This window comes from Halichoerus grypus, chromosome 3 (genome assembly GCF_964656455.1).
Source record: "Halichoerus grypus chromosome 3, mHalGry1.hap1.1, whole genome shotgun sequence".
Classification (NCBI taxonomy): domain Eukaryota; kingdom Metazoa; phylum Chordata; class Mammalia; order Carnivora; family Phocidae; genus Halichoerus; species Halichoerus grypus.
Genome location: NC_135714.1, coordinates 135579430 through 135605676, shown reverse-complemented (window position 1 = coordinate 135605676; position 26247 = coordinate 135579430). Strand labels below are relative to the sequence as shown.

At 40.6% G+C, this 26247-nt stretch overlaps 1 protein-coding gene and 1 long non-coding RNA gene across 4 annotated transcripts in view; one reads left to right on the top strand and one right to left on the bottom strand.

The window, feature by feature from the left end:
• Positions 1-5259: 5259 nt before the first annotated feature.
• On the bottom strand, positions 5260-11123 carry LOC118521288 (uncharacterized). Of its 2 annotated transcripts, none has more exons than XR_004910092.2 (3): positions 11013-11123; positions 9136-9187; positions 5260-6030 (listed from the first exon to the last, which is right to left on the bottom strand). It is a non-coding gene; the product is annotated as an uncharacterized LOC118521288 (long non-coding RNA). The 2 variants fall into 2 exon arrangements; XR_013446534.1 differs by lacking the exon at positions 11013-11123 and adding an exon at positions 10583-10664.
• The window catches only part of GASK1B (golgi associated kinase 1B), a 47411-nt gene continuing 30694 nt past the window's right edge, over positions 9531-26247 (top strand). The window contains exons 1-2 of one of the 2 annotated variants that reach the window (XR_013446533.1): positions 9531-9744; positions 10445-11593. Coding sequence is in view for 1 of the 2 variants with exons in the window: in XM_036069730.2 (XP_035925623.2) it covers positions 9624-9744; positions 10445-11593 (1270 nt within the window). In the remaining variant the exon portion in view is untranslated. The remainder of the gene's footprint in view (positions 9745-10444; positions 11594-26247) is intronic. The other variant, XM_036069730.2, reaches the window with a different exon arrangement.

Here is a 26247-nt window from a genome sequence, read left to right as displayed (position 1 = left end):
AAAGTTATAAATTTGAGAGTCCTTCCATTTTAGAAAACTTGTAAACAGTGGATTATATGTTTTCTCTTATTTATCCTGGGTCTAGGTTTAAAGAAAGAAGGCCTTTGAGAGTAACCAGGCTGACATACTGTTGAGGCAGAAGTTATGTATTTTGATCTCAAATTATGCTCTCCGTGGAAAACTTAGAAAAGCAATGCAATTGTTTTATGATATACTTAGATTCACCAACTTTGTGGACATTTAAAAGCTTTAGCTGCAGGAATTCCAAACCCATCTTATTAAACTTATTTATTTAAAAAATATGTATTTGAGAGGGAAAATTACTAACTTGTTAGCCGAAATTCAACTAATTTTAAAGGAGTCTTTTCTTACTTAAGGAAAAGAAAAATGCCTTTTTTCCCCCCCAGGATCCAATAAGGGAATAAGTGAAAATAAGCTTTGGTTCAGTTTGAAATGTATGATGGATCGGTAGGTGAATTATTCATTAAATGAAAATGAATAATCTATAAAACTAATCAAGCCAGTCTAGTACCATTATTTGGCAGATGACGATTTTGGTCAGATTAGAATTGTCATATTTGACGCTGTGTGTAGGCGTGATCTATAAAACAATGGGAAGACTTGAAATCTGAACTTAGATGATGTGCCTGTTGGGTGTGGGCATGTTCTAAGGGTGGCGGATGGGCAAAAAGGTGGAGAACTGACAGAGCTGACAGTTTCGGAAGGCAATCTGGCTGGAAGGTCAGATCCTATACACTCCTCCCCGCTAGCCCACTGAGTATCTTTTTTGCTGCTACATCCAGAGTGACTTGGCAACACCTGTCACATAGTAGTTGCACCAAAAAGATTTTAAATAAAAAACCCCAAAAGAATGATGTAGGAGTCTAAAGAAAATTAGACTCAGTCTCTGAAAATTAGACGTTTCTCCATAATAGGGAGATATCTGCCAGGAGAACTGGTGAGATCAAGTGAGCCAAGAATTGAATGGCCTCTCCCCAGATCAGTAGGTAAATGGGCATGATGATCTCTGAATCTCTCTTTGCCCATAATAAGTGAATATTTCTAAGGTCTATTTTCCCTATCACAGTGTCCCAGTAGTGACAAAGTTAACTTTTTGTTGTTGTTGTATGCTAATGGCTTTTATTTATGGATTTATCTAATCCTCACACCAACTCTATGAGGTGCTATTATTAAACTATTATACTACTATTACCATCAGTTATTATTGTTCTGGGAATATTGCTAGAAGCCTAGAGGGAGTGTGTCCAACCAGGCTGAAAGTGTCAAATTGCCTGAGGTCAAATTCTTCAAAGTGTGATCTACACTAAATACCTTGTATGACAAATGTCCCATGATTCCAATTACATTGCCAAGGACCCACCTTACTAGAGCCTCCACGGTTACCATGGACTAATTCTAAATACCAATGGCAAAAATGACCAAAGATTTGAATCCAAAGTAGCATGCCGAATATATTCCTGATTAATTTTAAGTCCTTTGTTAAGTAGAGAAGGAGATAGTGAGCAAATTCTGGATAATATGCTGCATTGGTAGCTTGGTAAGACTGCCAACTATTTCTTGAACCTGAAATTATGTATTGATCAATGTTTTATCCATCAGTGTTTTCTTGGGGTCCCTTTAGAGAGTGCTTAGTCACTAGCATCATCCTTGCAAGAAAAAAGAGCGAGTGAATGAGCCATTACCTCTTACTGTGTACAAGCACTGTGCTAAGTGCTTTATGTATAACATATTTTAGAATAGCCCTATGAGCTAGATATAATAAGTTTTTCTGATGAGGAAACTGAGCGAAATGAAATATTTTGGTGTCTTAGTTTGGGCTGCAAGAACAAATTACCCTGGACTAGATTGGATTAAAGAACGGAAATTTATTGCTCACAGTTCTGAAGGCTGGGAAGTCTGAGATCAAAGTGCTAGCATGGTTGGGTTCTGGTGAGAACCTTCTCCCTGGTTCGCAGATGACTACTTTCTTGCTGTGTCCTCACATGGCAGAGACCAGAGAGAGGAAGCAGGCTCTCTTTTGTCTCTTCTAACAGGGGCAATGTTTCCATCATGAGGGCTCTACCTTCATGACCTGGTTGCTTCCCAGAGGCCCCGCCTCCATTTACCTCACATTTACCTCACGTTGGTAATTAGAGTTCCAACATATGAATTTTGAGGGGGCACAAACATTCAGTTCACAGCACTTGCCAAAAGCACCCAGCTAAGAATGTTTTATTTACAAATTCCTCAAATCAATGGAATTAAATGTAGATTTATTGTCAGAAACTGTATTTCTGGCTATTTCTATATTATAAGCAATTAGGACAATGTTTAAAAAAAAAAAAAGGAGTATTGCTTCTGAGCTGGTGACTACCTCAATCAAGTTTACTTTATTCCCCAAAGAACTCCAAAATAATGTGCATTCTTAACCAAAGCACTGGTTATTTCCTGTGGAAAAATGATTGAGGTATGTTATATTTAGGGAAACGACATGTTCATTCTTATACAAATATTTAATTTTCTTCTATGTGTTATACTGCTTTGTATCTGCTTGCTTTTTACATTTCGGAACCCATTCCAGGCTTCTCATCAAAGCTTTTTGGCTTATAATTGTTGACTATGTTATACATTATGTGGCCATGGGAACCCTATACCCGCCTTTTGGAAAAGAGTGTGATTTTCCTATAAAAGGTTTCTTTATGGGTATAGAGCTGGTGATGGCCTGTAGAGGATTTGATTTCTTCCTATAATTTTCTGTAGAGAGTCCCTCCATACCCAGGAGTTTTCCTGGTTTCCCAGAATCTACAGGCTATGACCCTGCTTTGAGAAAGGGGCTAGAATCAATGGGGTCGGGTAGGTGAGAGTGCTTAGCTGGGCAGAACATGTGATATTAGCGTATTCTGTCTTTTCCCAACCAATGGATGAAGTGTTAAGGAGGAAATGAACTCTCATAAAGACGGAAAAGGTAGAGATAACTTTACATAAATTGCAAATGCTGTTTTGAATCTTCTTACAACTTTTTGCTTTGTTTTATCCCTTCTCTTTTGGCATTGTCCTATCTTCTTCCTGGCCTGCCCCATTCTTTTTGGGGTTCCTCAACCAGAGCAATGGTTGCCAAACTTTAGCACGCCTCAGATTACCTGGAGGGCTTGTCCCAATACAGACTGCAGAGCCTCGTCTCCAGAGTCTCTAATCCAGTAGGTTTGGGGATTTACATTTCTTATAAATTCCCAGGGGAAATTGATGCTGATGGTCTGGGCCCACACTTTGAGAGACCGTGGTCTAGAGACTGTGCTTTATTATCTTCATAGTTTCATTCATTTATTCATTATTTCATTCATTCACTCATCATTCATTCAATATTTATTGGGACATTACTGGCATTTAGTGGGTCTTTAATAAACGTAAGTGGCTGTGCATTTCCCTGAGTCTCAGCAGCCTATGGGTACCAAGCGCTCTTTAGTGGGAGTGATTCAAATTGCAGACTCTTACCCTCTCCTGCATAAAATAAGATCTCCAGCACCTCTAAGACAAGTATGCAACTGTGTCACAGGACGCCAGGGCTTGTCACTCAAGTGCTTATCACCCAGTCCATTCTGGTTCCCATGTTCTAGCTCCTCCTGGATGTTTTCCGACTGTGCAGCTACTTAAGGGCGCCTCATGGCTGAGCCTGCCGCCGCCGCTGCTTTCCACGAGAAGCATCAGGTCCGTGCCAGGAGCACTGCCTGACAGTGTGCCTGAGATTGGGAGCGTGGGGACAGTGGGGTGCTCCCTGACTCTGCATCACATTTCCTTGCCTGGAAACCAAAGTGGGCTGCTGATGCCTCGATATCTTACAGGACAAGACGTGAAAATATCTCCATCTGGGTTTGCCTGTTGTTATTTCCTGGGGCTTGAATCTCTAGGGCTGGGAAGGTAGGAATGGGTGGATGGGCAGGGAATGTGATAGTAACCCTTTCTGTCTTTTTCAATCCAGCTTCTTTAAAAGTGCATGAACATGCATGAGCAGTTTTCACACCCCAGCAACTTCTCAGATATGCCACTCATGCCTGAATCACAGTGGGAGACACAGCTAAGCCTCAAAACTACTAGATGCAGAGGAAAAAAGGACCCCCAATTTCTCTCTACCTCTCCTCCTGCACTTTGAAGGTGTTTGTTTATAATCCTGTTGCATTTCTAACATGCCAAACTTAATCTAGTCTAGCCAGGGTGCCTTCCTTCCTTTAACTGTACTCTGCAACTTATTTCTTTCATGCAAACGATGCCTTAGGTGAGGAAAAAAGAGACAATTTGTAGCTCTGTGTGATTTGCTGCAAGGAGCCTAAGGATTAAGACAGCTTTATCCAATCTTTACACCTTTACATGGGCCCAAAACCACTGCTGCTTGGGTTTCCTATCCTAAGCCAAGAATGACTGAGGGCCGGTGCGTTTGGCCTCGTTTATGTGTGTGTGGCCTGGGGGTGGAGGTGGGAGGCAGAGCATCGAGGCCTTCAGCGCCCAGGGCTGAGGTAGAGGAGCTTTATTGTCTAGATTGTCTGGGGGCTTTTAAAGGGAACTCAGGCGGCCTCTGACTTACCTATGTCTTCTCTTACTCCATGAGGACTCTATGCATTCTTGGGTTTCAGAACTACAAAACAAATGCTGGTTATTTTTTTAAAAAATTTTATTGTTATGTTAATCACCAACAAATGCTGGTTATTTTAAGAGGCAGAAATGATCTAATTATCCCGAAGTGAAATAACAACCCATAAATATTCTATTTCAAACATATGTCAAATTGGCTGTCATACATTTTATTTCTTTCCTGTATTACGCTCCGTGCATACAAACATTGTGCAGTTTCTGGTCATGCGGCAGAAGCATCCTGACCCAAACACACCTTTTATATAAATGGAACAAACACTCGCAGGGAAATGAGGCTAACTGGATGATTGCAGGAGATTTCCATACTGGGAAAAGGCACGGAGGCTCGTGTTCCTCTTTGCCAGGTATAACAGGAAATAGAGGGGAGAACACCCAATGCAATGAAGTGTCAGGCACTGTGTCCCCTGGAAATATGCCTATTTGGTGCCCTTCTGGTCACACATGAGAGATCAAGAGCTGGCACGAAGCATCACTTCCTAGGTTTGTAAGGCTAGCTCTGAGAAGACAGCTAGTTTTCTTTTAAAGTGCTTCTCCTATCTATGGCAAGTAGATGTAGTGGTGTAGGTCAACAGGGAAGATGTCCTTAAGAGTGACTGAATAATCAGGCGTCAGATAGAAGTGCACACATTTTTTTAATACAATGGAACACTGTAACTTCTTTTGCAGACATGTATAATTTGGAGCACTATTTAAGGAACTACAAACTTCTTGGTATCAATCAAACACCTTTATTTTTTTTTTAAGATTTTATTTATCTTGAGAGAGAGAGCATGCAAGCGGGGGGAGGGGCAGAGGCAGGAGAGAGAGAATCTCAAGCAGACTCCACACTGACTGCAGAGCCCCACGCGGGGCTCGATCTAATGACCCTGAGATCATAACCTGAGCCGAAATCAAGAATTGGACGCTCAACTGACTGAGCCACCCAGGTGTCCCAATCAAACACCTTTATGACAACATTTCAAAGATTATAAGACAATTCTTCAGTGTCAGGACAGGCCAGCTTGGGGCTGCCTAGGCCTGGTATTAGAATGGATAGCAAAAATATCAGCAAATTCCCTATCACAAGCAGGACAGGGGTGGTACCTAAGAACCTAGGCTAAAGCCAGCATTATAGTTCTAGAAGTGCTAGAGGTCCTAGAGGCTGGGGAAGGTTGTGAGCAAAGATTAGGGACCCAGTGGAAGGGTCTGGTCAGCACAGAGCCAGGAACAAAGTGTTCATTTGTAGGTCTGTAATCTATGTAATGAGCATGGGTCCACAACAGCAAGGAAAAGCTGGATACTTAGTGTTTCAGTGACTGGAGTCCTTAGATACTCCTCCTCTTCACTTTCTGAATGGCTCTGAGGCGGTGGCTGAGCTTGAACCCACGGTAGCAGCAACAGGTACACCTGATAGGAGTGGAGAGACGAGAAATCTGAGTCATGTGAATGGCAAATCTGGAGCCCTACACACTGTCCAATCTGGTCCTGGAGTTCTCCCGGCCCGAAGGAGAAGCAGCCTTTACTGCCCTCGGGGCTTACTTACAGTTGGAAGCCTTGGAGGATTTAAAGATTATTTTACTGCCAGTGAAACCTAAGACTTATCACTTGACTGCAAGAAGGTGTTAATTTGCTCTGAAACTAGCCATTTAACTTTTAGAAGAGTGAATTATAACTCCGCACATTGGAAGTTTTTCCAAGTATGGATTGCCGGGCTCTACCTCAGACCAATTAAATTAGAATCCCTGGAGAGGTGGATGGGGCCGAGGTATCTATATATTTTAAAAATTTTCAATGATTTTATTTTTCTTTAGCTTTTTAAATTTAAATTTAAATGATGAAAACATAACGAACTCTTCATTGTAAATAAAAATAAGTAAAAAATTATTATTTCTACTCCCTTTCTATGTAGAGGTAGAACATATGCAAGATAGAAAGAATATAAAAAGAATATTTATTTACCTAGCAACTCTTTCATAAATCATAAACGTACAGCCCACAAAATGTCCCAAAATAAACATCCTTTCATAAATACTATGTAGTTCAAGAAATTGCATGTTACCAGAGGCTCCTGACCCTGTTTATGTTGCTGTAATGTAATCTGATGTAATCAGAAAACAATTTTCATTGGGGTTCCTGGGTGGCTCAGCCAGTTAAGCATTGGACTCTTGATTTTGGCTCAGGTCATGATCTCAGGGTCATGAGATTGAGCCCCGGGTCCAGCTCTGCATTCAGTGGGGAGTCTGCTTAAGATTCTCTCTCCCTCTCCCTCTGCCCCTCTCCCACTCCCAACTCCCCACACCCCCACCCCCGCACTCACTCACTTGTTCTCTCTTTCTCCCCTTCTCTAAAAAAAAAAAAGAAAAGAAAAGAAAAAAAAGAAAAGAAAAGAAAAAAGAATTTTCATTATTCTCCCCACTGCCTATTCAAACCTGCTCTGTGGTCTAGTAACACTTTCCAACTCCCTTGGATAAAAACCCACACATGATTTTTCTCCTCATACTTAGAATTTTTAAAACGCCTCCACTCATTTTAGTCACACACACACACAGTTTGCACAAAAACTAATCAAAATGTTTGATCCAAATAGTCAAAATTTTCAAATTTCTTTTATTTACTTTTTATTTACTTTTATTTCTTTTTATGTTAGTCACCATACAATTTTAATGAGCCATATCATTGTTTTATTGTCTACCTTCCCGCTTTGTTTTCCTCGTGGATTTTTTTTTTTTTTTAATGGAGAGAAAGCACTTTAGGTATGAGGATTTGATCTCTCTGATCAAATATTAATACCAACATCAAATATTTCAAGTATTATATGTGCACTCACATGTTATATGTGAATGTCATATTGTGACAACAAACTTTCAAGCCATTACTCATTCAAGGAATTTAGGTTTATTTATTCTTGTCCACTGTGTTGGTTATATCCATATATTGACTACACCAATAATTCAATGAGCGTGTTCCTAATTATACGATGATAGTTTCCCTTTGACGCAGTGATGATGCCCTGGGCTGGGAGAAAGGCCTCTGAGAAGTTCAATAAGGTGCTCGGGGAATAAAAAATATTGACTAATCTTTCAAATTATCATTCTGTCACCGCTATCTCATTTAACCATCACAAGAAACTGATGGGGTAAGTGCTATTATTAGTCGTCTCTTAGAGAGGGAAACTGAGGCTAGAGAGGTAAGGCTACTTGTCACAAGGGACCACAGCTAGAAAGCAAAGGAGGATTAGGAGCCAGGCTTTCTCCCTCTGGAGCCCATTCTCTAAATATCCTACCCTTTAGCCTCTACTAATCCCTCTTGCAGCTGTAAGAGGAGGCAATGTGCTGGTCTTCTAATAAAGAGACCTTCACTGGGGTGAGGGGCAGTCAAGCAAATTTGCCAACTCACACATCACTCATCAATTTCCAAAACATTTCTTTACTAAAGAAGTTGCTTTAGAAACAGCCAGCAGAGGCTTCTGCTTGTTATAACCTGGCTTCTGCTTTTAATTTAAGATGTACTTTTAATTTTTAGAGTCAGGTCAGTTATTCTTCTTGATATGTGAAAAGAATAATATCGTTATAATATATTTTTTTAAAAGATTTTATTCATTTATTTGAGAGAGAGAAAGTGAGTGAGAGAGAGCACGAGTGGAGGGAGGGGCAGAGGGAGAAGCAGACTCCCCTCTGAGCAGGGAGCCCTACGTGGGGGCTTGATCCCAGGACTCTGGGATCATGACCTGAGCCGAAGGCAGACACTTAACCGACTGAGCCACCCAGACGCCCCTAATATCGTTATAATAAAACAACTCTGTCATGGTTTCCTTTCAAAAAGTGAACATTTACTACCTAGAAAATAATTCTGTGCTTATGAGTTTAAGAGTTTTGGAACACAAAGAAGAATGCTTTTGGAAAAATGCTTGAAGTCTCATGAAGTTTAGCCAAAATCCACAGGTACTTCTAGACTATTGTCAATACTGGAATTGTTCCTCTCCTTTCTCCATGTGGCAGAACTTTTAAAAAAGAAGACAGGTCTGAGTTCGAGTGCTAAAGTAACAGCTGTATTATAATTTTTTGGCATTTTTCACTTGGAAGTTTATTCGTTCCTTCTCTCTATGTTTCAATCCCTTGATCTTTTTTTGCATTGTAAAATACGGTATTTTTAGGATTATACACCATACGCTAATCTCCTACCCGCCCCCCCAGTATCACAAACTTCTTTTCCAGTGGGGCAAACAATCCCTGTCACCGTCCTACCTTCTGATTCTATTTGCCTTCGAAGCAAAAAGAATGAGCTTAAATGAGACCCAGAGGTCATCAACCCTGCCTTTGTGCCAGGACATGTAAACTCCCCAAGCCAATTACTAACCTGTTCTAAAACAACCTCCAATCAGAGAGAATCCATGACTTCTTTTTGTGAGTCGTTGCACCATGCAAGAGCACACTGTAAATGTCTTCCCCTATCTGTGTGCACTCTTATCTCACCGTTCTATTTTTTTCCTCTTTTAAGTTAACCCTTTCTTACCTTTTTACGAACCTCTAGGCCTTCTCAGAAGAGGTGGGGGACAAATATTACTCTGTAAACAGTGAAGACAGTAAGGTGAGTCGTAGTCCCTGGGAACCTTGGTGCTCTAATCCCCAGCTACACGGGATGGACAGCAGGGTTCCGGCATTCCTCATTTTATAAGGTATTTATCCTGCTGCCGCTAAGCAAACACTCTCAATCCTTTTTAACTCCATGAGACTGACATTTCTGAGTCTGTTTCCAAACAGGACACTAGAGGGCTCCCAGGGGTTAAAAATAAGTGGAAAATGATTTGAATGAAAACTGCTTCTGTACGGCTTTGGCTTTTGTTTTTTCAGATCTTAAAATTAAAGTTTATTTTTTAGACTATTAAAAACAAAAAAACCTAACGCGTCTTAAACTGGGATACCAGCGGCCAGTTGACAAGTAACCGTTTTGCTTTGCAATCAGGAGTTTTCAAGGGAGCTTTTAAAGCTGAGCTATTTGAAATGTGGAACACTCTTGACCATGAAATATGTTCTACTTACATGCCTCAGCCTTTAAAAGTTCTTTGCATTACAGTCAGGGATTACATTCTTCCTGGAACCAAGCATGGGGCCAGCTGTGTAAGTAAGGTTGCTTATGAGTTCTTCTTTTTAATAATGTGAAAAAAATAGAGCTAGAGATCCCTTTATTTTCTTTCAGCTGACTTTTGTGGGAAGAAAAGAAATGAAAAGCAATCGGATTTGTGTTTTGTGTTTATGTGTGTGAGTGTGTGTGTGACTGAATAAACATAACTTCTTCTGAGATATATGGACATTTATGGCGTTATATTGAAATCATTCTTCATTAGGGATGATGAAACATAGAATGAAGAAAAAATCGTACCATCAGATTAAGAGAATATGTTTCTGAATTTGAATGTTAATATTTGGTGCTTCTGCCCAATTTGTAATGCAGGACTTTAAAAAACAAACACGGGATGGCTATAGATTGTTCTTAAAAACCATCTCTCACTTGTCTGAAATTATTTCTAGATTTCAAAAAGGGTTTGTCAAATTTTAATACTTTTCTTTCAGAATCAAATTAAATGACTCTAGCCACAAGTTATAAAATATTCTTGGATTTTCGTGGTTTGTTTTCACTAATTTAAACTGAATATCGAATCTATACGTCTGTCCTGTTACTCTTTTTTAAACTTTATTAAAAAAAAATTTCATGGTGGTGATATTTATGAAAGGAAAGGGTTACTTTTTTCCTTTACTCTTGAAGAGGAACTGAACTCGTTTGAGATTGTGACTCAGTTAACTCTGTTTCCATTCATTCCCAGAAACAAGCCACACTTCTCCTTGGGGAGGCCGAGAGGAGTTTAAAAGATTTGTTGTGGCGAGTGTCAGAAACATTCCCAACTTCATCACCAACCCTTTACTTCCACCTCTACTCTACCCACGGGAGACCACTTATATACCTAAGCGGAGGCAACAGCTGAATTCAGGAAACCATGCATCATGTCAGCAGGAACCAACTGCAGACTTTAAACTCTGTTCAACATGTGGATGCAGCAGAGAAATGACCTGTCCAGACAAGCCAGGGCAGCTCATAAACTGGTTCATCTGCTCCCTGTGTGTCCCGCCGGTGCGTAAACTCTGGAGCAGCCGGCGCCCAAGGACCCGGAGGAACCTCCTGCTGGGCACTGCCTGCGCCATCTACCTGGGCTTTCTGGTGAGCCAGGTGGGACGTGCCTCTCTCCAGCAAGGAAGGGCAGCAGAAAAGGGGCCACACCAGAGCCACGACACCGCCGAGGCACCCTTCCCTGAGATACCCTTGGATGGTACCCTGGCCCCTCCAGAGTCTCAGGGCAATGGGACCACGCTGCAGCTCAATGTGGTGTACATTACCCTACGCTCCAAGCGCAGCAAGCCTGCCAATATCCGTGGCACCGTGAAACCCAAGCGCAGGAAGAAGTATGCAGTGGCATCGCCAGCCCTGGGACAGGAGGCTTTGGTCGGACCATCCCTTCAGCCACAGGATGGTTCAAGGGCAGCTGATGCTGAAGTGCCTGGGTACGTCCAGGGAGCAAATCTGGCCAAGGCTGGGGAAAGACCCTGGAGGCTGATACGGGGCTCCGGAGTGCACGTTGCGGGCTCAGATTTTCAGCGGCGCAAGACCCAGGAGAGCAACATCAGGATCTACAGTGAGAGCGCCCCCTCGTGGCTGAGCAAAGAAGACATCCTCCGAATGCGCCTGTTGGCGGATGGTGCAGTGGCAGGTCTTCAGCCCGTGTCCTCCAAAAGCGGCGCGCGCTTGCTGGTGCTAGAGGGGAGCGCCGCTGGCTCTGTGCCCGGCTGTGGCCCCAGCCCCTGTGGACTACTCAAGCAGCCTTTGGACATGAGCGAGGTGTTTGCCTTCCACCTGGACAGGATCCTTGGGCTCAACAGGACCCTGCCGTCTGTGAGCAGGAAATCAGAGTTCATCCAAGGTAACAGCTTCACGTGCTTCGTGATTTGCAGCTGTTGGGGATTCGGGTTGATTTTTCTCTTTTCCCTCACTCTCTTTTTCGAAATGATTTTCTCCACCCACGTCTCACATTTGGACAGCAGCAGCGTGTCTTTCCATACGTTTGGCATTCTTTATTTCCCAACTTTGGTAGGATGTGAGCGTTCCAGGGAAACGCTGTACTCAACATGCAAGGGTAAGCCCACACTGTGTAATCTTTGCTCTCCTTTTCCCTCACTGCACTTCCCAGTGGCTTATTAAATCTAATTAAAGCCAGTGGCAATTTGCATGATGAGAAGAGGAAGCGGGGTGGAGGCAAAGAACTTGCTGACAGTCAGGCATATTATTAGAGAGGTTACTGTGGAAGTAAGTAGAATTTCATTACTTAGGAGTTTTTAAAAAAGTGAAGGGGATCTCCCATCCAAAAAGTGAAGGGGAGAGGGGGTTATCTTTCTTCAGCAGATGGAATCTTTTTAAAAGGCCCAGAGCCAGACCATGTTAGATTTGACTGTTTGGTTCTTTTACAATGGATTTAACCCCCTTATTTTACAAAGAAAATGAAGTGAAAATAGGGAATTTGTTCGGTATATACTAACTAGCTATATGGTTTCTTCAAGCCCATGACTATAATTTATTGAGCCTGATTGCTAAGACTCTGTCACGTGACAAATATTTCGGCAGGCTCTGGGGTATGTAACCAGTCACTTTAGTGGCAAGCAAAGGGGCTGGTCTGTGGCCATGCTCATGCCATATGAAGGATATTCTCTGAGTCTTGAGGCTGTTCCAGGCTTTGAATACAAAGTAGGGTGGGTCAGTGGCTCGTGTTTGAAAGCAGAATAATCCCAGAATTTGCTGGTATGAATCAAGGCTGGCCCAACAGGCTAGAAAGGACCACAAGGGGATTATAAGATCAAAGAATATTTCTTACTTTTTGTCATCATAAAATTTAGCATTTTATGGAGTCCAGATTGGAAAGGATTAAAATTCTTGGGAGTGGCCAAGAACTAAACTGTATTTCCAATGGCTTTAGGATTATAATTTAGTCTTAAAATGGGTACTTCTAGAAGTACCAGTGATTTACTTAGAAAGACTTGGCATTCCTTACTTATCCTGGTCCATGTCTAAGTGCTTCAGATTCACAGGTATGTTTGATGTCTCAACTTCACAAAATAGTCCACCATGATTATGCTGATATGAGATAACCTCTCAAACATTTAATAAAAAGTTGGTAAAAAGTCACTTTTCTTGGGTGCTCACTATTTGCTAGGCATTATACTAATTGATTCATACAGTTGATAAATGCCTTGACCCTATGTTTCTCACAACTGAGCTGTAAGGTAGGTACCATTATTATTTCCATTCAGTAGGTGTGCAAATTGAGACTTACTTAGCTAAAATAATTGGCCTCAATTTCCACAGCTAGTAAATGGCTAAGTTGAGGTTCAAACATACACCCAGCAAACTGCAGAACTTAAGCTGTTAACCACTGGGCTTAGGTGACTGTATAACTTATCATCCAAAGTGGAAAAACACCCTGGAATAAAAGAAGATATTGGTGAGCATTGAGATAATAGGCATCCACCAGGTCTGTCCTGGACAAAGCAGGGCGTAGCATAGGGTCACTCTTATTACCCTATACTGCCATTCACTATCATGTCATAAAGGCCTCTGGGCAGGGAAGGTGAATTCTTGAATAGATCCTGAGGCATGGTACTCCAATATGGTAGTTCTCTGGGACGCTCTCGGATGGACGTCAGGAGAATAAAGTAGTGGGTAGGAACTTACCAACCATGTGACCCAGAAATGTTACAGTATCTCTGAATGCCTCAGTTTCCTCAGCTGTAAAAGGACAATAATACCTACCTCATGAGGTTGTTGTTAGTTAGTACCTGAAAAACACATGGAATGAGTGATTGTCACACAGTAGATCTTCAATAAATATTGTCTATTTTTGTTACTACACTACAAATGTGAGGTACCAAGTTTACTGAGTTACTCACATAGCCTCCAAGCCTCACATATCATGTCTTTACGTGACACAACCAGATCTAAAGCCCTGGTCTCTTAATTGCTCAGTTAAACTTTTCAATATCGGGATTCCTTGTATATATTTATTCTGTGCTCTGAATATCCAGCATTTAAAAAAAAATTTATTTATTTATTTTAGAGAGAATGAGATAGAGAGATGAGGTGAGGGGCAGAGGGGGAGGGAGAGAGAGAATCTCAAGCAAACTCCCCACTGAGCGTGGAGCCCGACACAAGACTCGATCCCATGACCCTGAGATCATGACCTGAGTCAAAATAGAGTCAGACGCTTAGCTGACTGAGCCACCCAGGCACCCCTGAATATCCAGCATTTGTGGGGATAAAAAGGGCAGTTGCACTCAATTTGAAGAAGGGGTTTATAATCCCCATATATCTTGGTGTTCTTCTCTCATTTCAGACGTAAGTGGTGATGGAAAGAAACCAACAAGGTTGTATCAATATGACTCTCAGTGTGATGAGTTACCTAAGATTGTATGTCAAACAATACTAAATCTTTCTTTGTGTTTTCTTTGATACCTTCTCCTATGTAGTTATTTAGAGACATAAAATCAAGCCAATTTCCTCAGGAGTCTATGACATGATTTAAATATAGTTATGAATGCTCTACACAGTATAATTCTACTCATGTAGGCTATTATATTGATGTAAAGTACATAAACAGATCAGTTCTGGTCAGGGCAGGAGATACATAGACAGTCTTAGGTTCTTGGTATCTATCTCTATCCACCTATTTCTAGGCTCTTCCTGACATGTCTTTCCTCTCCCAATTTCCACAGAAGTGTGTATTTTCCTCTAGGATCCTCTTATTCTTCTTTTGGTCCAAGCTTAGATTTATTTCAGGCTCCCTGTCTGCCTAAGGATGTGATAGATCTTACATAGTTGCCCAGGACCTATTTCTGGTTCATTTTATATCATCTCTTTGTATTGTAGTTGCTCATTTAATCAACTTTCCATTCCCACTGGTCTCTAGGTCTGTGAAGGCAGAGACATTTCCTGTCTTGTTTAGCATTTCTAGATCCTAGTGGGGAGTCTGGCACATGGTAGGTGTTCAATAAATATTTTTGAATGAATGCAGGAATACATTCTTGGCCTGTTCCACTGACTCTTAACAGTAAATCTGTATTTGCTTCTGCTTCCAATACTCAGGAGACAAGTACTACCATTTTTAGTTCTAAAGTCAGGCTGAGATTTCTCCTGGAGGATCTTATAAAGAACTCACTGTAGAGGTAATGAAAAATGTCTTTGGCAACCTCTGTGTTATGCAAATAATGAGGTTTATAGAGCTTATTCTTGTGAGGATCATCAATATGGTCTGCTGGCCTCACACGGTAATGTAATTTGATAATGAGTTTTCTGTAGGAGGAACTGTTGGATTATTTTAGGTATATATTTCTCTGATGATCTGGCTTGGTCTAAGAATAGGTATTTTAATATCTGGGAGAGTGAGTAGCCAGAAAATCCTGTGAGTAATCCTGCCCTAAGTGTTGTTTCTGTTCTCTGAGTGTTGATTAATGTTTGTGAAAATAAATTCATGCCCAGTACCAAGAACATAGTTCGTCTGTACTGTGAATCAAATATAGATACTTGGCTTATCTCAGTAAATCTTTCCAAGAAACCTTTGAGGTAGAAAAATTTTTTTAACCTTAATTTTAAGATGGAAAAAAGGTAATAAGAAGATTGCTCTAGGTCATACAATGAGTTAGTTATCCAGAAAGAGTTCCTTGTCTTCTAACTTCCTTGTCTTTCCTATTTTCATCAATCTGCTTCCTTCAACAAATCCTTTAAGGGGCCTTAAGGTATGACTTTTTTTTTTCTCCATCACCGCAGTATATTAGTACATCTGCTTACTTAATATTGTGAACTAGTACAGGCTATGAGGGCCTCTTTTTTCTCAAGGAGGCAACAACCTTTAGAGCAAAAGTAATGTTGGGGTTATGATATACTCAGCACTGTTTTAAGTACCGTGCATGAATTATCTCATTAAATCCTCATAAACATTTTACAAGGTGGATCCTCAATGAGAGACATTTTCTGAGGTAGATGCGGAGGCCCGGAGTAATTACGTACTTTGCTCAAAGTCACGTAATCGCCTGTATGTGAAAAGGACACATGAGATGCAGAGGGAGATGTGAGAGAGTCCAATGCTATGATTAAAGGATCTACCTGCCCCCAGCCTCTCAGATGAATCTTTCTGTTGATTCAGTCTGAAGACAAAAGGTCTCAATTATAAAGCTCATCTTCAGGTTTTGTTTGTTTGTTTTTTTAATTAGTAAAACTGTTGTGGGTGATCCTATTAGCAAAGACCCACTAGCTCAGGTTAGCTTGGGACAGGTTTTTGGTTGTATAACTTGAAGAATTCTATGTGATTCTCCTTGAATACAAAAAAGTATGTATGTGAAATTCGTGGACTCACTGACCCGGTACTGTATACCAGGCCATTTTCTGACAGGTGCGACTCCAAAGATAATCCCGAAAATGAGAAGGGTGTCCTTGGGGAGAGGCAAGGTTGTAATTAGGTAGGGGGTCCTGGTGGGGTGCCATGCCACAAAATCTAGCAATTATCACTGGAACAGAGTCTCATCCTGTGCATATCTATGTGGGAAATGCAAAATTGAATGGAAATATAGAATCAAAGGGCTTTTAAAAAAATCGGTTTCTGCAACAATGACGTCTTCTTCATCTGTGACTTTGTAATGAATCTCGTGTTATACATCACCCAGTTCCCGTACTGCATTTGGCATTATATGTCTATGCATCACTTCATCATTCTGTAAAGAAGATACTATCGGTACTTTAAATATCAGAGTACGCTGAGATTCAGCAAGATTATGAAATTTACCCAAGGACACATAGCTAGTAAACAATGGAACTGAAATTTGTAACCATTCTGTCTGATACATAAAGCCCCCTCAAGTTGATTCTCTTAACCCACATCACCTCTCGGATATAACTTGGTATAACTATGGGATAGTGGCAAAAATGGGCAAATTTTAGCATGGTGATTTCTGATTTGCCACTACTGTTCCTACTTAATTTCTGTTTTCAATTCAACAATTTAACATGGGTAATATTTTTGTATAAAGGAAGTATGACATACCACTCTGAACCCGGCTGCAAGGTTTTTGTTTTTGTGTTTTTTTTTAAATGCAAGCTGATGTTTACCAGATTTTCTTGTTTTACCATAAACGATCATAGATATGCAAACATGACTGAACATATTGGTATGTTTTCTGCCAAACTACCCTTGCAAAAGTCATAAATCATTTCAAGGGTCACCAGATACTGTATGGTGCTGATATATTTAATTTTTTTAATAAAATATTTTAAAATGTTTACCTGAGATTAGAAAAGCAGACTACATCCATATAAAAGTCAAGAGCATAAAAAAACCCAGCACCCCTCTGTGATCTTCGATTTAGCGGCTTTGCCAAAGCTTCCCTAGCAGTCTGCACAGTAATGTGAATGAATCCCAAGGGACACCATTTTGGTAGCATTTAAGCATCGTACTATTTTTCATGCCCGGCATGCAAGATGCATTATGTATGCTTTATTTTTAGGATGCTGCTTTATTGCCACAGAGCTGTCATACCGAATTAAGGTAGCCTGGTTCCAGGAATTCTGTATGTCAAGGCTGCTTAGATGACAAACTGCAGGCACCCCACCAACTTCCATTTAAATTCATTGTAGATCCCAAGTCGCTCCCTGTTTTCCAACTTGCATTGCCTCGTCTTATTATAAAGTAGGAGAAAAACAGTGTGTATTTTCCACTCCTTTTTCGAGTCCATGTGGGTATCACCGTATTTGCTGGGTGATGGGGCAGTTGCCAGAGCAGGGGGATGACACCTGCCCATTTCATGTTTTTCAGGCTCTCAGGACGGAAACATTTTGCAGGGAATAATGAGAATAATCTAGATGCCCCCAGAATCTGAAAACACATTGACTCAAAATCCTAAAAGTCTTGGACGTTTGTGCAAACTTTCTTAAAAGCTTTCTTTGGGAGTGTAGGCATCACGTTTTATTGTTAAAAATCTGGACTGAAAGCACATTGTGTTATCAGAAAAGCCCTAAGGGTATTTCTTTAGCAATCAAATTGAGCTGGTCAGCTTAATACTTTTCATTCATTGGTGAACAAAAGTTTGCTGAGCATCCGCTCCAGTGTCCCCTTGTTTGCTCACTACATACCTTTGTAGACAAGTGAGGGGACCTGGGGACCTCCTCTGCCATGCCTCTGCAGCTTGTCCCTTGATCCCACCCATGGCCGGGGTGGAAAGGACGATGAATGGTTACCACGGCGTGAAGGATGCATGTGCATCTCAGTTCCACGCAGTCTGCTCCCTACTCCAGTATCACAGTCGTCTTTTCTTCTTCTAAGAAATATGTTATTGAGCACCTACTCTGTGCCAGCGGCTCTTCTAGTCATCGGGGGCTACATCGGTGGACAAAACCGTCAGGAATCTCTGCCTTTTTAGAGCTGACACCAGTGGGCAGTGTGAGAGTTTGGTGGCCCGAAGGGCATCTCCGTCTGCCGCTGGTGTCAGGATCTACTCAGAACCCTCCTGAGCTCAAGGTTGTGGTCTTTCCATTAGGACTGAATCTGTTATCGTCTCTGAGTTGGTCTAAGGGCCACACAGGTGCAGAAGGACAAGACAGCCTCGCTCCAATTTCAGTTAATGGGCAAATATTGCAGTCATATTCTGTTGTAATTGCTAACATTTACTTTCTGTGTGTAAGGCGCTGTTCTAAATATGGGGAAAAAGCCGTACACTGATTCAAATAGCTTTGTAGTTAAGGGCGTGGATTGTCATACTAGTTTTCTAGGGCTGCCATCACAAAATACCATAGGTGGAGTGGCTTAAACAACACACGTTTATTTTCTCGCAGTTCTGGAGGCTGGAAGTCTAAGCTCAAGGGGTCCACAGGTTTGGTTTCTTCTGAGACCTCTCTCCTTGGCTTGCAGATGACCGCCTTCTCTTTGTCCTCACATGGCCTTTCCTCTGTACGTGCCCTCCCTCGTGTCTCTCTGTGTTCAAATCTCTTCTTACAGCAACACCAGTCATTTGGGATTAGGGTCCACCATAATGGTCTCATTTTAACTATCTCTTTAAAGGCCCTGTCTCCAAATACAATCACATTCCGAGGTACTGAGGGCTTCCACATATAAATTTGGGGGGAACACAATTCAGTTCATGGCAATTGACAATCTAGACTTCCTGAGTTTGAACCCTGATTCTACCACTTGTGAATCAAGTGGCTGTGTGACCTGGGATAAATTAACTTACTCGCTGTGCACCTTTTTTGTTCATTAGCATACTAGGGATGATGACAATAAAAATAATGATGATAACAGTACTTACCTCATGAAGTTGTGAAAATTAAGTGAGTTGATATAAAAAATATTTATAAAAGTGCCTAACACATTGTAATACTCGGTAAATGTTACCTTTTATTTTCATCCAGTTTTAATGCTGATTTAGCTCTTGGTGATTTGTTTGCTTAGATTTTCTTAATTTGTTTATCTAGGTTAACATTTACTTGAACTAAGTAAACAGGCACCTAAAGTGGTCACTGAAAGAAAGTGCTTGGAGTTGAGAGTGGATTATACCAATATCTCCCATCTGTGGAACACTGAGCACTCTACATTTATTATCTCACGAAATTTCACGATGGCCCCATATATTAGGTATTGTTAGACAGATTTTCTGTGGGAAAAAATGAGGCTCAGAAGATAACGCATGTCCTCCAAAGGCCCACAGGTTGTGTGTTGCATGGTTGGAAGAACCCCATAGCCTTGTTCTTCATCACTGTGCTATCCTGTGCCCCATGGGCCCTCACCTCACGTATTAGCCTCCAGTAGTTGTGGCCTGGGGCTTTTCCAGTTAATCACACATCTGGGTTGTAACCTGCTTTCCCCACTGCCTTGCAGTCTGATTCCTGAATGTAGCCATGATGCCTTAACTACTCCCCTTCTCATGACAGTGATCTGGGCTCAGGAAGAGAGAGGCAGATGGGTGTTCCCACCACCCTAATTTTTATTATTCCAGTGACTCACAGGATTATGGAGACCTGGGAGTGGACTGCTGAGCACAAGCTAGATGGAACCAAGTCATGGAAACCTCTGCATGTCCTCACCTTTTTTTCTCAAGTTTCTCTCTGATCTTTCTTAACTCAATTGGGAGTGAGGACAATTCAATCACAGCTTACTGTAAGGATGTCCCATTAACCAGAATTCGATTCTGAGCCCATTGACTATTCCTTGGAACTTCAGGGCTATAGATGAAAATTGAGGGATTCTGAAAAATTTGTTCTATCATTCTCCAACCTTTTTTTTTTTTTGGATTTATTTATTTATTTGACACAGAGAGAGCACGAGAGAGAGCATAAGCAGAGGGAGTGGCAGAGGGAGAGGGAGAAGCAGGCTCCCTGCTGAGCAGAGAGCCCAACACGGGGCTTGATCCCAGGCCCCTGGGATCATGACCTGAGCCAAAGGCAGACGCTTAACTGACTGAGTCACCCGGGCGTCCCCATTCTCCAACATTTTTGAGTGCTTTCTTTGGTGCAGATATCGTGTCAGTCTTTGGTGCAGATATCGTGTCAGACTTTGGAGGTCCAAAGGTGATTAAGAAATAGTCCCTGTTCTCACAGAACACTCAGTTTGGAGGTTAGGAGACAGCTAAGCAATTGCACCATATAAAAAGGGTATGATATCAAAAGGGTATCTCAATGGAGATATTTTGAGGAGGCCTTGCAGGCATAGAGGGGGAAAATTTAGTTCAGAATGTGTGTGTAGGGTGGTGGGTGGGGCATTATAAAAAATTCTTGAAGAGCTAATGTCAGAACTGGATCTGAAGTCACTGTGGGTGGAGTGAGAGATAGGGTGGGTGTCGGAAGGGCAGAGAGAATAGATGTGTGAAAATCTTGTGACGGCAGAGGTGCTTAGGAAACCTCAGAGCTCTGAAGGAGATGAGGGTTTGGGAGGGTTGTGGGCAGGGATGAACTGAGATAAAGCTGTGGTCTCCAAAGTGGCTGGGTTTGATGTCATGTAAGGACATGGACTTTATCTTGCAGATAATGGGGAATCATTGAAGGGTTTGAAGAAGGGGAGTGATATAATGAGTTCTGCATTGTAGGAAGGTCACCCTGGGCAGGAATTAATGGCTCCTTTATCTACATTAATAAACATGAAACTGCCCAGGCCTGGGTCACCCCAATGTGACCAGGACCTTGTTCACAAAATATGATTGTTTGCAGAGCCTGGCGCAGTGACCACATCATCACCACCCTCAGAAGTCACATTTGATTTCTGTTTTTCTAAATGGAATACTGAGACAGGAATTTTCTGGGAATTTTCATTTATATATATAGCAGAAGTCCAGGGCAGACCTAGAAAGCAGAAGTTCCTGTCCATTAGTCAAAGGTTCAGAAAAGAGAAGGACACTTTGTTTTTAAAGTAGAACTGATGATTTAGATTAAGTAGTTTGTGACGGCGGAAGTCATAAGACATTCTCCTTTCCTGCTTCCTCAGCTTCACACTTAGCTAACTCTTAAGGAAATATGGAGATTATTTTAACTCAGTCCAACCTAGAGAAAGCAAGTTATAAAATGAAAAACAGTTGTATAAGTAAATAAACACTTTCTTTGTTGTTTGAAGAAATGTAGTCTAAATCACCCAGAAATCTATTTCTGAGACAGGTCTCTGTATCCAGGACTTGGTTGGCTGTAGAGAACCTATACATATGAAATCTATAGAATTCTGCCTCTCCTTTTTCTAAATCATAAAAACCTCACATAGGTTTGGTTCTTTTAAATATTTGACAGTGCTATATTTTCAGTATTTTATTGGATTCTCACATAATCCTGAGGTAGATTTGGAAGGTACTCTTCTCATACCTTGGGGAACTCAGTGCCTGAGTCAAGGTGGCTGAGGGACTCGGCTCACGTTCTGTGGAGACCAGTGATCAGTCAGGAATGGAATCAACATTTGTGATTTCTTTTTCTACCACACCCATATTCTTAGCTCCTTTTCAGCGAAGTTTCTTCCCCTTATTAACTGCGACATTTCAGCACAGAGCTATTCTAGTAGGGCACTGTATTTCTTCATTTCTTAACTGTGTACTGAAAGCTCCATCTCTATGTTAGTCCTTCACTTGTTCCCTTCAAACACTTGTTCAACTGGCAAATATTTTTGTCTGATTGTCATTCTGTGTGCAACTTGTCTGTTTCTGAGGCCAGGGCCTTAGCTGGGATGGGGATCTTGTAAGGTCTCTGTGTTTGCTGTGCCTCACTGAGTTCTTTCTGTCCGAAACCCAGGAACTCAAAGGTCCATTTGAGGATGAGTGTAAAAACTTGTGTTTTGAGTAAGTAGGTTAACAACATTTAAAACCCTGAGCAGAATTAAAATGTCATCAAATCCTTCCAATTTTCTCCTCTCTCAAGGCTGTCCCAGAATCTTGCATTTCTGTTTTCCCTTCCCTCACATTCACTGACTTGTTCACATTTACCAACCCTAAGCCAAGAGATCTTACCTGCTTCTTCACTTCAGTCTAATACTTTTAATTGCCAAAACCCTACTGGGAGAGACACTCTAGAAAAATAGAGCAGACATTACTTAAGGGATCATTAACAACTAGACACCTGCTACACTGTCATTTGAGTTACATCAACACCAATAATTCCCTTTAACAATGAGAGATCCAAGGCATTAAGGTTTTCCTCCAATGTGCTGTTGATAGTTGTGGTAGAACCCGACAGAATTCATTTCCTATAACAAAGATGAGTTTCAATTTTTGATTGGCTTTTGTTTTCTTGAATAGGTTTTGGAGAGTCGTTTTTGATGAAGGGCTCTGAGCTGAACTGCCACTTTCCTTTTTGTCTTGTTCACAAGGAGTCTTGGAACAGTCTTGGAATCTGGCCCATATGATAGAAAGGACTTTTGATTTCAGAACTCAGAAATGTTTTTACTTATTTTTGTTCAGTGACAAACGCAGACAGACCCTCACAACTCCACTCAGCATGCTTAGCATTCACCTGTAGGTCAACAAAACCAGGCAGCCAGTGTTCAAAGTGAAGGGCATTTAATAAATCCAGGCAAAGGAGATTGTGTATAGGACTCATTCTTAGTGAATATTCACGTTCATCTTCTCAAAAGAATGTCTTCTTTGTGCTTTTGAATAGAGAATGACTTGGGGGAACATCAAAATTCAGGGGAAATATTCAGATTTTGGAAAAAAATAAGTTTTACTGGCAAGTCTCATTTTTTTAAGGCAGCTGTATAACCTTTAATTCACATGAACACCCACATATCTTTTGAAACCTGCTTTCTCACCACTCTGACAGTTAGAATTTTCTCTCTTCACTGTTAAGATTTCTCTAGAGAGTGCAGTACTGCATCATTTTGACAAACCTGAATGTGAAGAGATGAATGCTCCTCATCTCTGAAACACTTCAGGGTAAGTTGCTTTAACCAGTTTCCTGTTTTCAGAGGCTATTTTTCTGTCATCCCTTCGGATCTATCAAAGTTCACTTAATTCTTTTAACAGCCATATTTTATAAAAAGTGGAATTCTTTTCACACCAGTACTCGTGGCTCTGAGATCTGGAGCCATCCTGACTACCGCTATTATCTCGAGGGCCATACGCTCTGAGACGCAGGAAGGAGACCAGTGTGTGCAAAGGAACCACCGCACCCACGCTCAGCCTGAGAACTGCTACTCACCCTGCTTTCTTTTTGCTTCTGGAAATCCCCCTTGCCTGAGGTGCACAGATTCCCAGCAGGGCAGGATGGAACATTTTTATGTTATAGTCAGCATTCAGAATATTTTGCTGAGGGGACATGGATGGATGTGGAGAGAAACCCAGAGTATTAATTGAAAACCAATTACTCCTAGCAGCTGAAAGCTCCCTTTGGCAGGCAGTTTGAGAATAGCTTTTTAAATAATAGTATAGAAAATGTATCATTCAAAAAATCCAGTGCGCTAAAGTAGAGAAATGGCAAATGAAAGACAGTATTCTCCAAGACTAGATCAGGGGTTGATACACTACAGTCTGTGGGCCAAAGACGGCCCCTTGCCTGTTTTTGAGTGGCTTGTGAGCTACAAATGCTTTCTCCAATTTTAAATAGTTGACAAAAATCAAAAGAATAATAACATTTCTATGACACTTGAAAATGATATGCAATGCAAATTTCAATGTCTGTAATAAAGTTTTATTGGCACACAGTCACATCCATCTGTTGACATACTGGTTTTGACTGCTTCCGTGCTATGGGAGAGTTCAACACTTGCTGGGTCAGTAGTTGTGATGGAGACCGGACGGCCTTCAAAGCCTAAAATATTTACTACCTACCTTTGACAGAGTGTGCTGACCACTAGGCTAGGTTATTGTATGACAGTTAAACTGATGCCATTTAAAAATATTTAATTATAAGAGAAGTGTTTGTGGTAAAATATTTAGTAAAACAATCATGACAAACTGTAGATATGAGACAGTCCCAAATAGTTCATTTTCCTTGCATAATTTTTGCCTCTTTCCCCCGGTGGAAGTGTCAGTGCCAAGAAGATAAATAGAAATTGGCATTTATTTATTAACTTATTTAGGTTCAGTTTCTAGAATAATGCTTGACACATAGTAGATGCTCCATAAACAAAGGAAGGCAGTCAAAGACCGATGGATTGTGTCATTGCATCATGTCTCTATGTAATAATAGTTATAGCAGAAGCTTTCTGGGATGTGCATATATGTTAGGCATCAGGTTGAGGGCTTCAAATGCAAGAGCCCATTTAATCCTAAAAGCCAGTTTGGGAAGGCACGTTCTCACCCCCGTTTTACAGAGGATGAAAGCAAGGCTTAGAGAGGTTGCTTAACTTGTCTAATGTTACAAAGCAAAGAAGTAATGTGACCAGAATTCAAAAGATCTGTTGGATTCCAGAGCCTCAGCTCTCACCAGAAGCTCTACTTCTTAAATTTCTAAAAACAATGTACATTTTGAGGTGAAAAAGAAAGGGATGGGAAAATACCAGAAGTCAGTATATAAATCACAGAACCAATTACTAAGCTCCTATCCGGAGCTTATAGATGATTTTTGTTTTCTTAGCTTTACATGTTAATGTTTTTCCACATTTCCCAAAATGAGTAGATTTGCTTTTAATTGCTTTAAAATAAGAAACAAACGTTTTAAAGGAAAGGAAAAACAGCCCAGAAGGTTAACTGTTTCAATTGTTTATGTAGATCATTTCCCTATTTCTCTGCGGGCCTCATGTGAATTGCTGAGGAAACGGCCCGCCTGTCTGTCTCCTGTATTGATTTGTGTTGTTGAGGTTCAGGATTAGGTTTCAACTCCCTTTGAATACTTCCTAGCCCTCAGAATCTAAAGTGCTGTCTGTGTATAACTTTAGTCCAGAGACACCAATGGGTAGAACTCCTTGGTGTTTATCTTTCGAAGTCTGAAGTACGCATGTCTTTGAAAGCGATGTTGTGTCTTCCACTCATATTTGGTTACATTGGTCTCTACATGTGTCCCGCTCACGATGGACTGCTTTTACCTGGACTTTACTATTATTATTTGTTAAATTGGTGTCATATTTGGGGTCCACTCATTTAAAATTATATTTACTATATAAATATATATTATATATAATATTAAGAATATAATATATAATATATTATTATAATATTATAATATTATAATAATATAATATATTATATATAATAATATTATATATAATATTATAATATTATATATAATATAATATATAGTATATTTAATATTATATTATATATAATATATATAAAATTAATATATTATATTATATATATATAATATATATAATATAATATATAAAATATGTATTATATTATATAAATATAATTTATATTTATCTTATACCTAAGAAGACAATTAGGTCCGAGCAGCCCCAGAACCATTTAGGAAAGTCAAAGGAAAGAAAAAGGGGAGATGTCTTTTAGATCTATGTTCTTTCTCTATTTTTTTTCTTGATTGTGTGTTGGTGACGGTAGCATACTTCCCCAAATCTAAAGGACTTCTTGCAAACCCAGGCTGAAATTGCAAGGCTAAAAGGAGGAAGATTTTTCTTTTGAATAAAACTGGAATGTAGGGGATCCGAATGATCAAGAGAACACTACTAAAATTATTGAGGTCACTGTAACAGCAAATTGAAGAGAGGTTAGAGAAGGTGACTGTTTCCTGTGGTAAAGGCCAGACAGAGATAAGAGCTCTACAAAAGGCAAACAAGCAAGACGGTAAAAATAAATGTCTTTATCCAAAAGGAATACAGTCATAGATCGAGAGCCTCTCAGGTTATTTAAAAAGGTTTTTAAAAATTCCTGTGATATGTCTTAGACATTCCAGTCATAATTTCAGAGGCTTCTGTTGTCCAGGCCTGTTAAGAGTGAGTTTAGTGGGCTTTTCCAATTCTTTGTGACTTTTCTTTTTTTCCCCAAGAGCATCATTCTGATTTTTAACTTACAAGCAAAGCCACTTAACATCATCTCTCAGTGACTTTATTTGTCAGAAATGGGGACTGGAAAGTGATGTCATTGGTTTTAAGCTTGAAGTGTCATATAATGGACCTTCGTG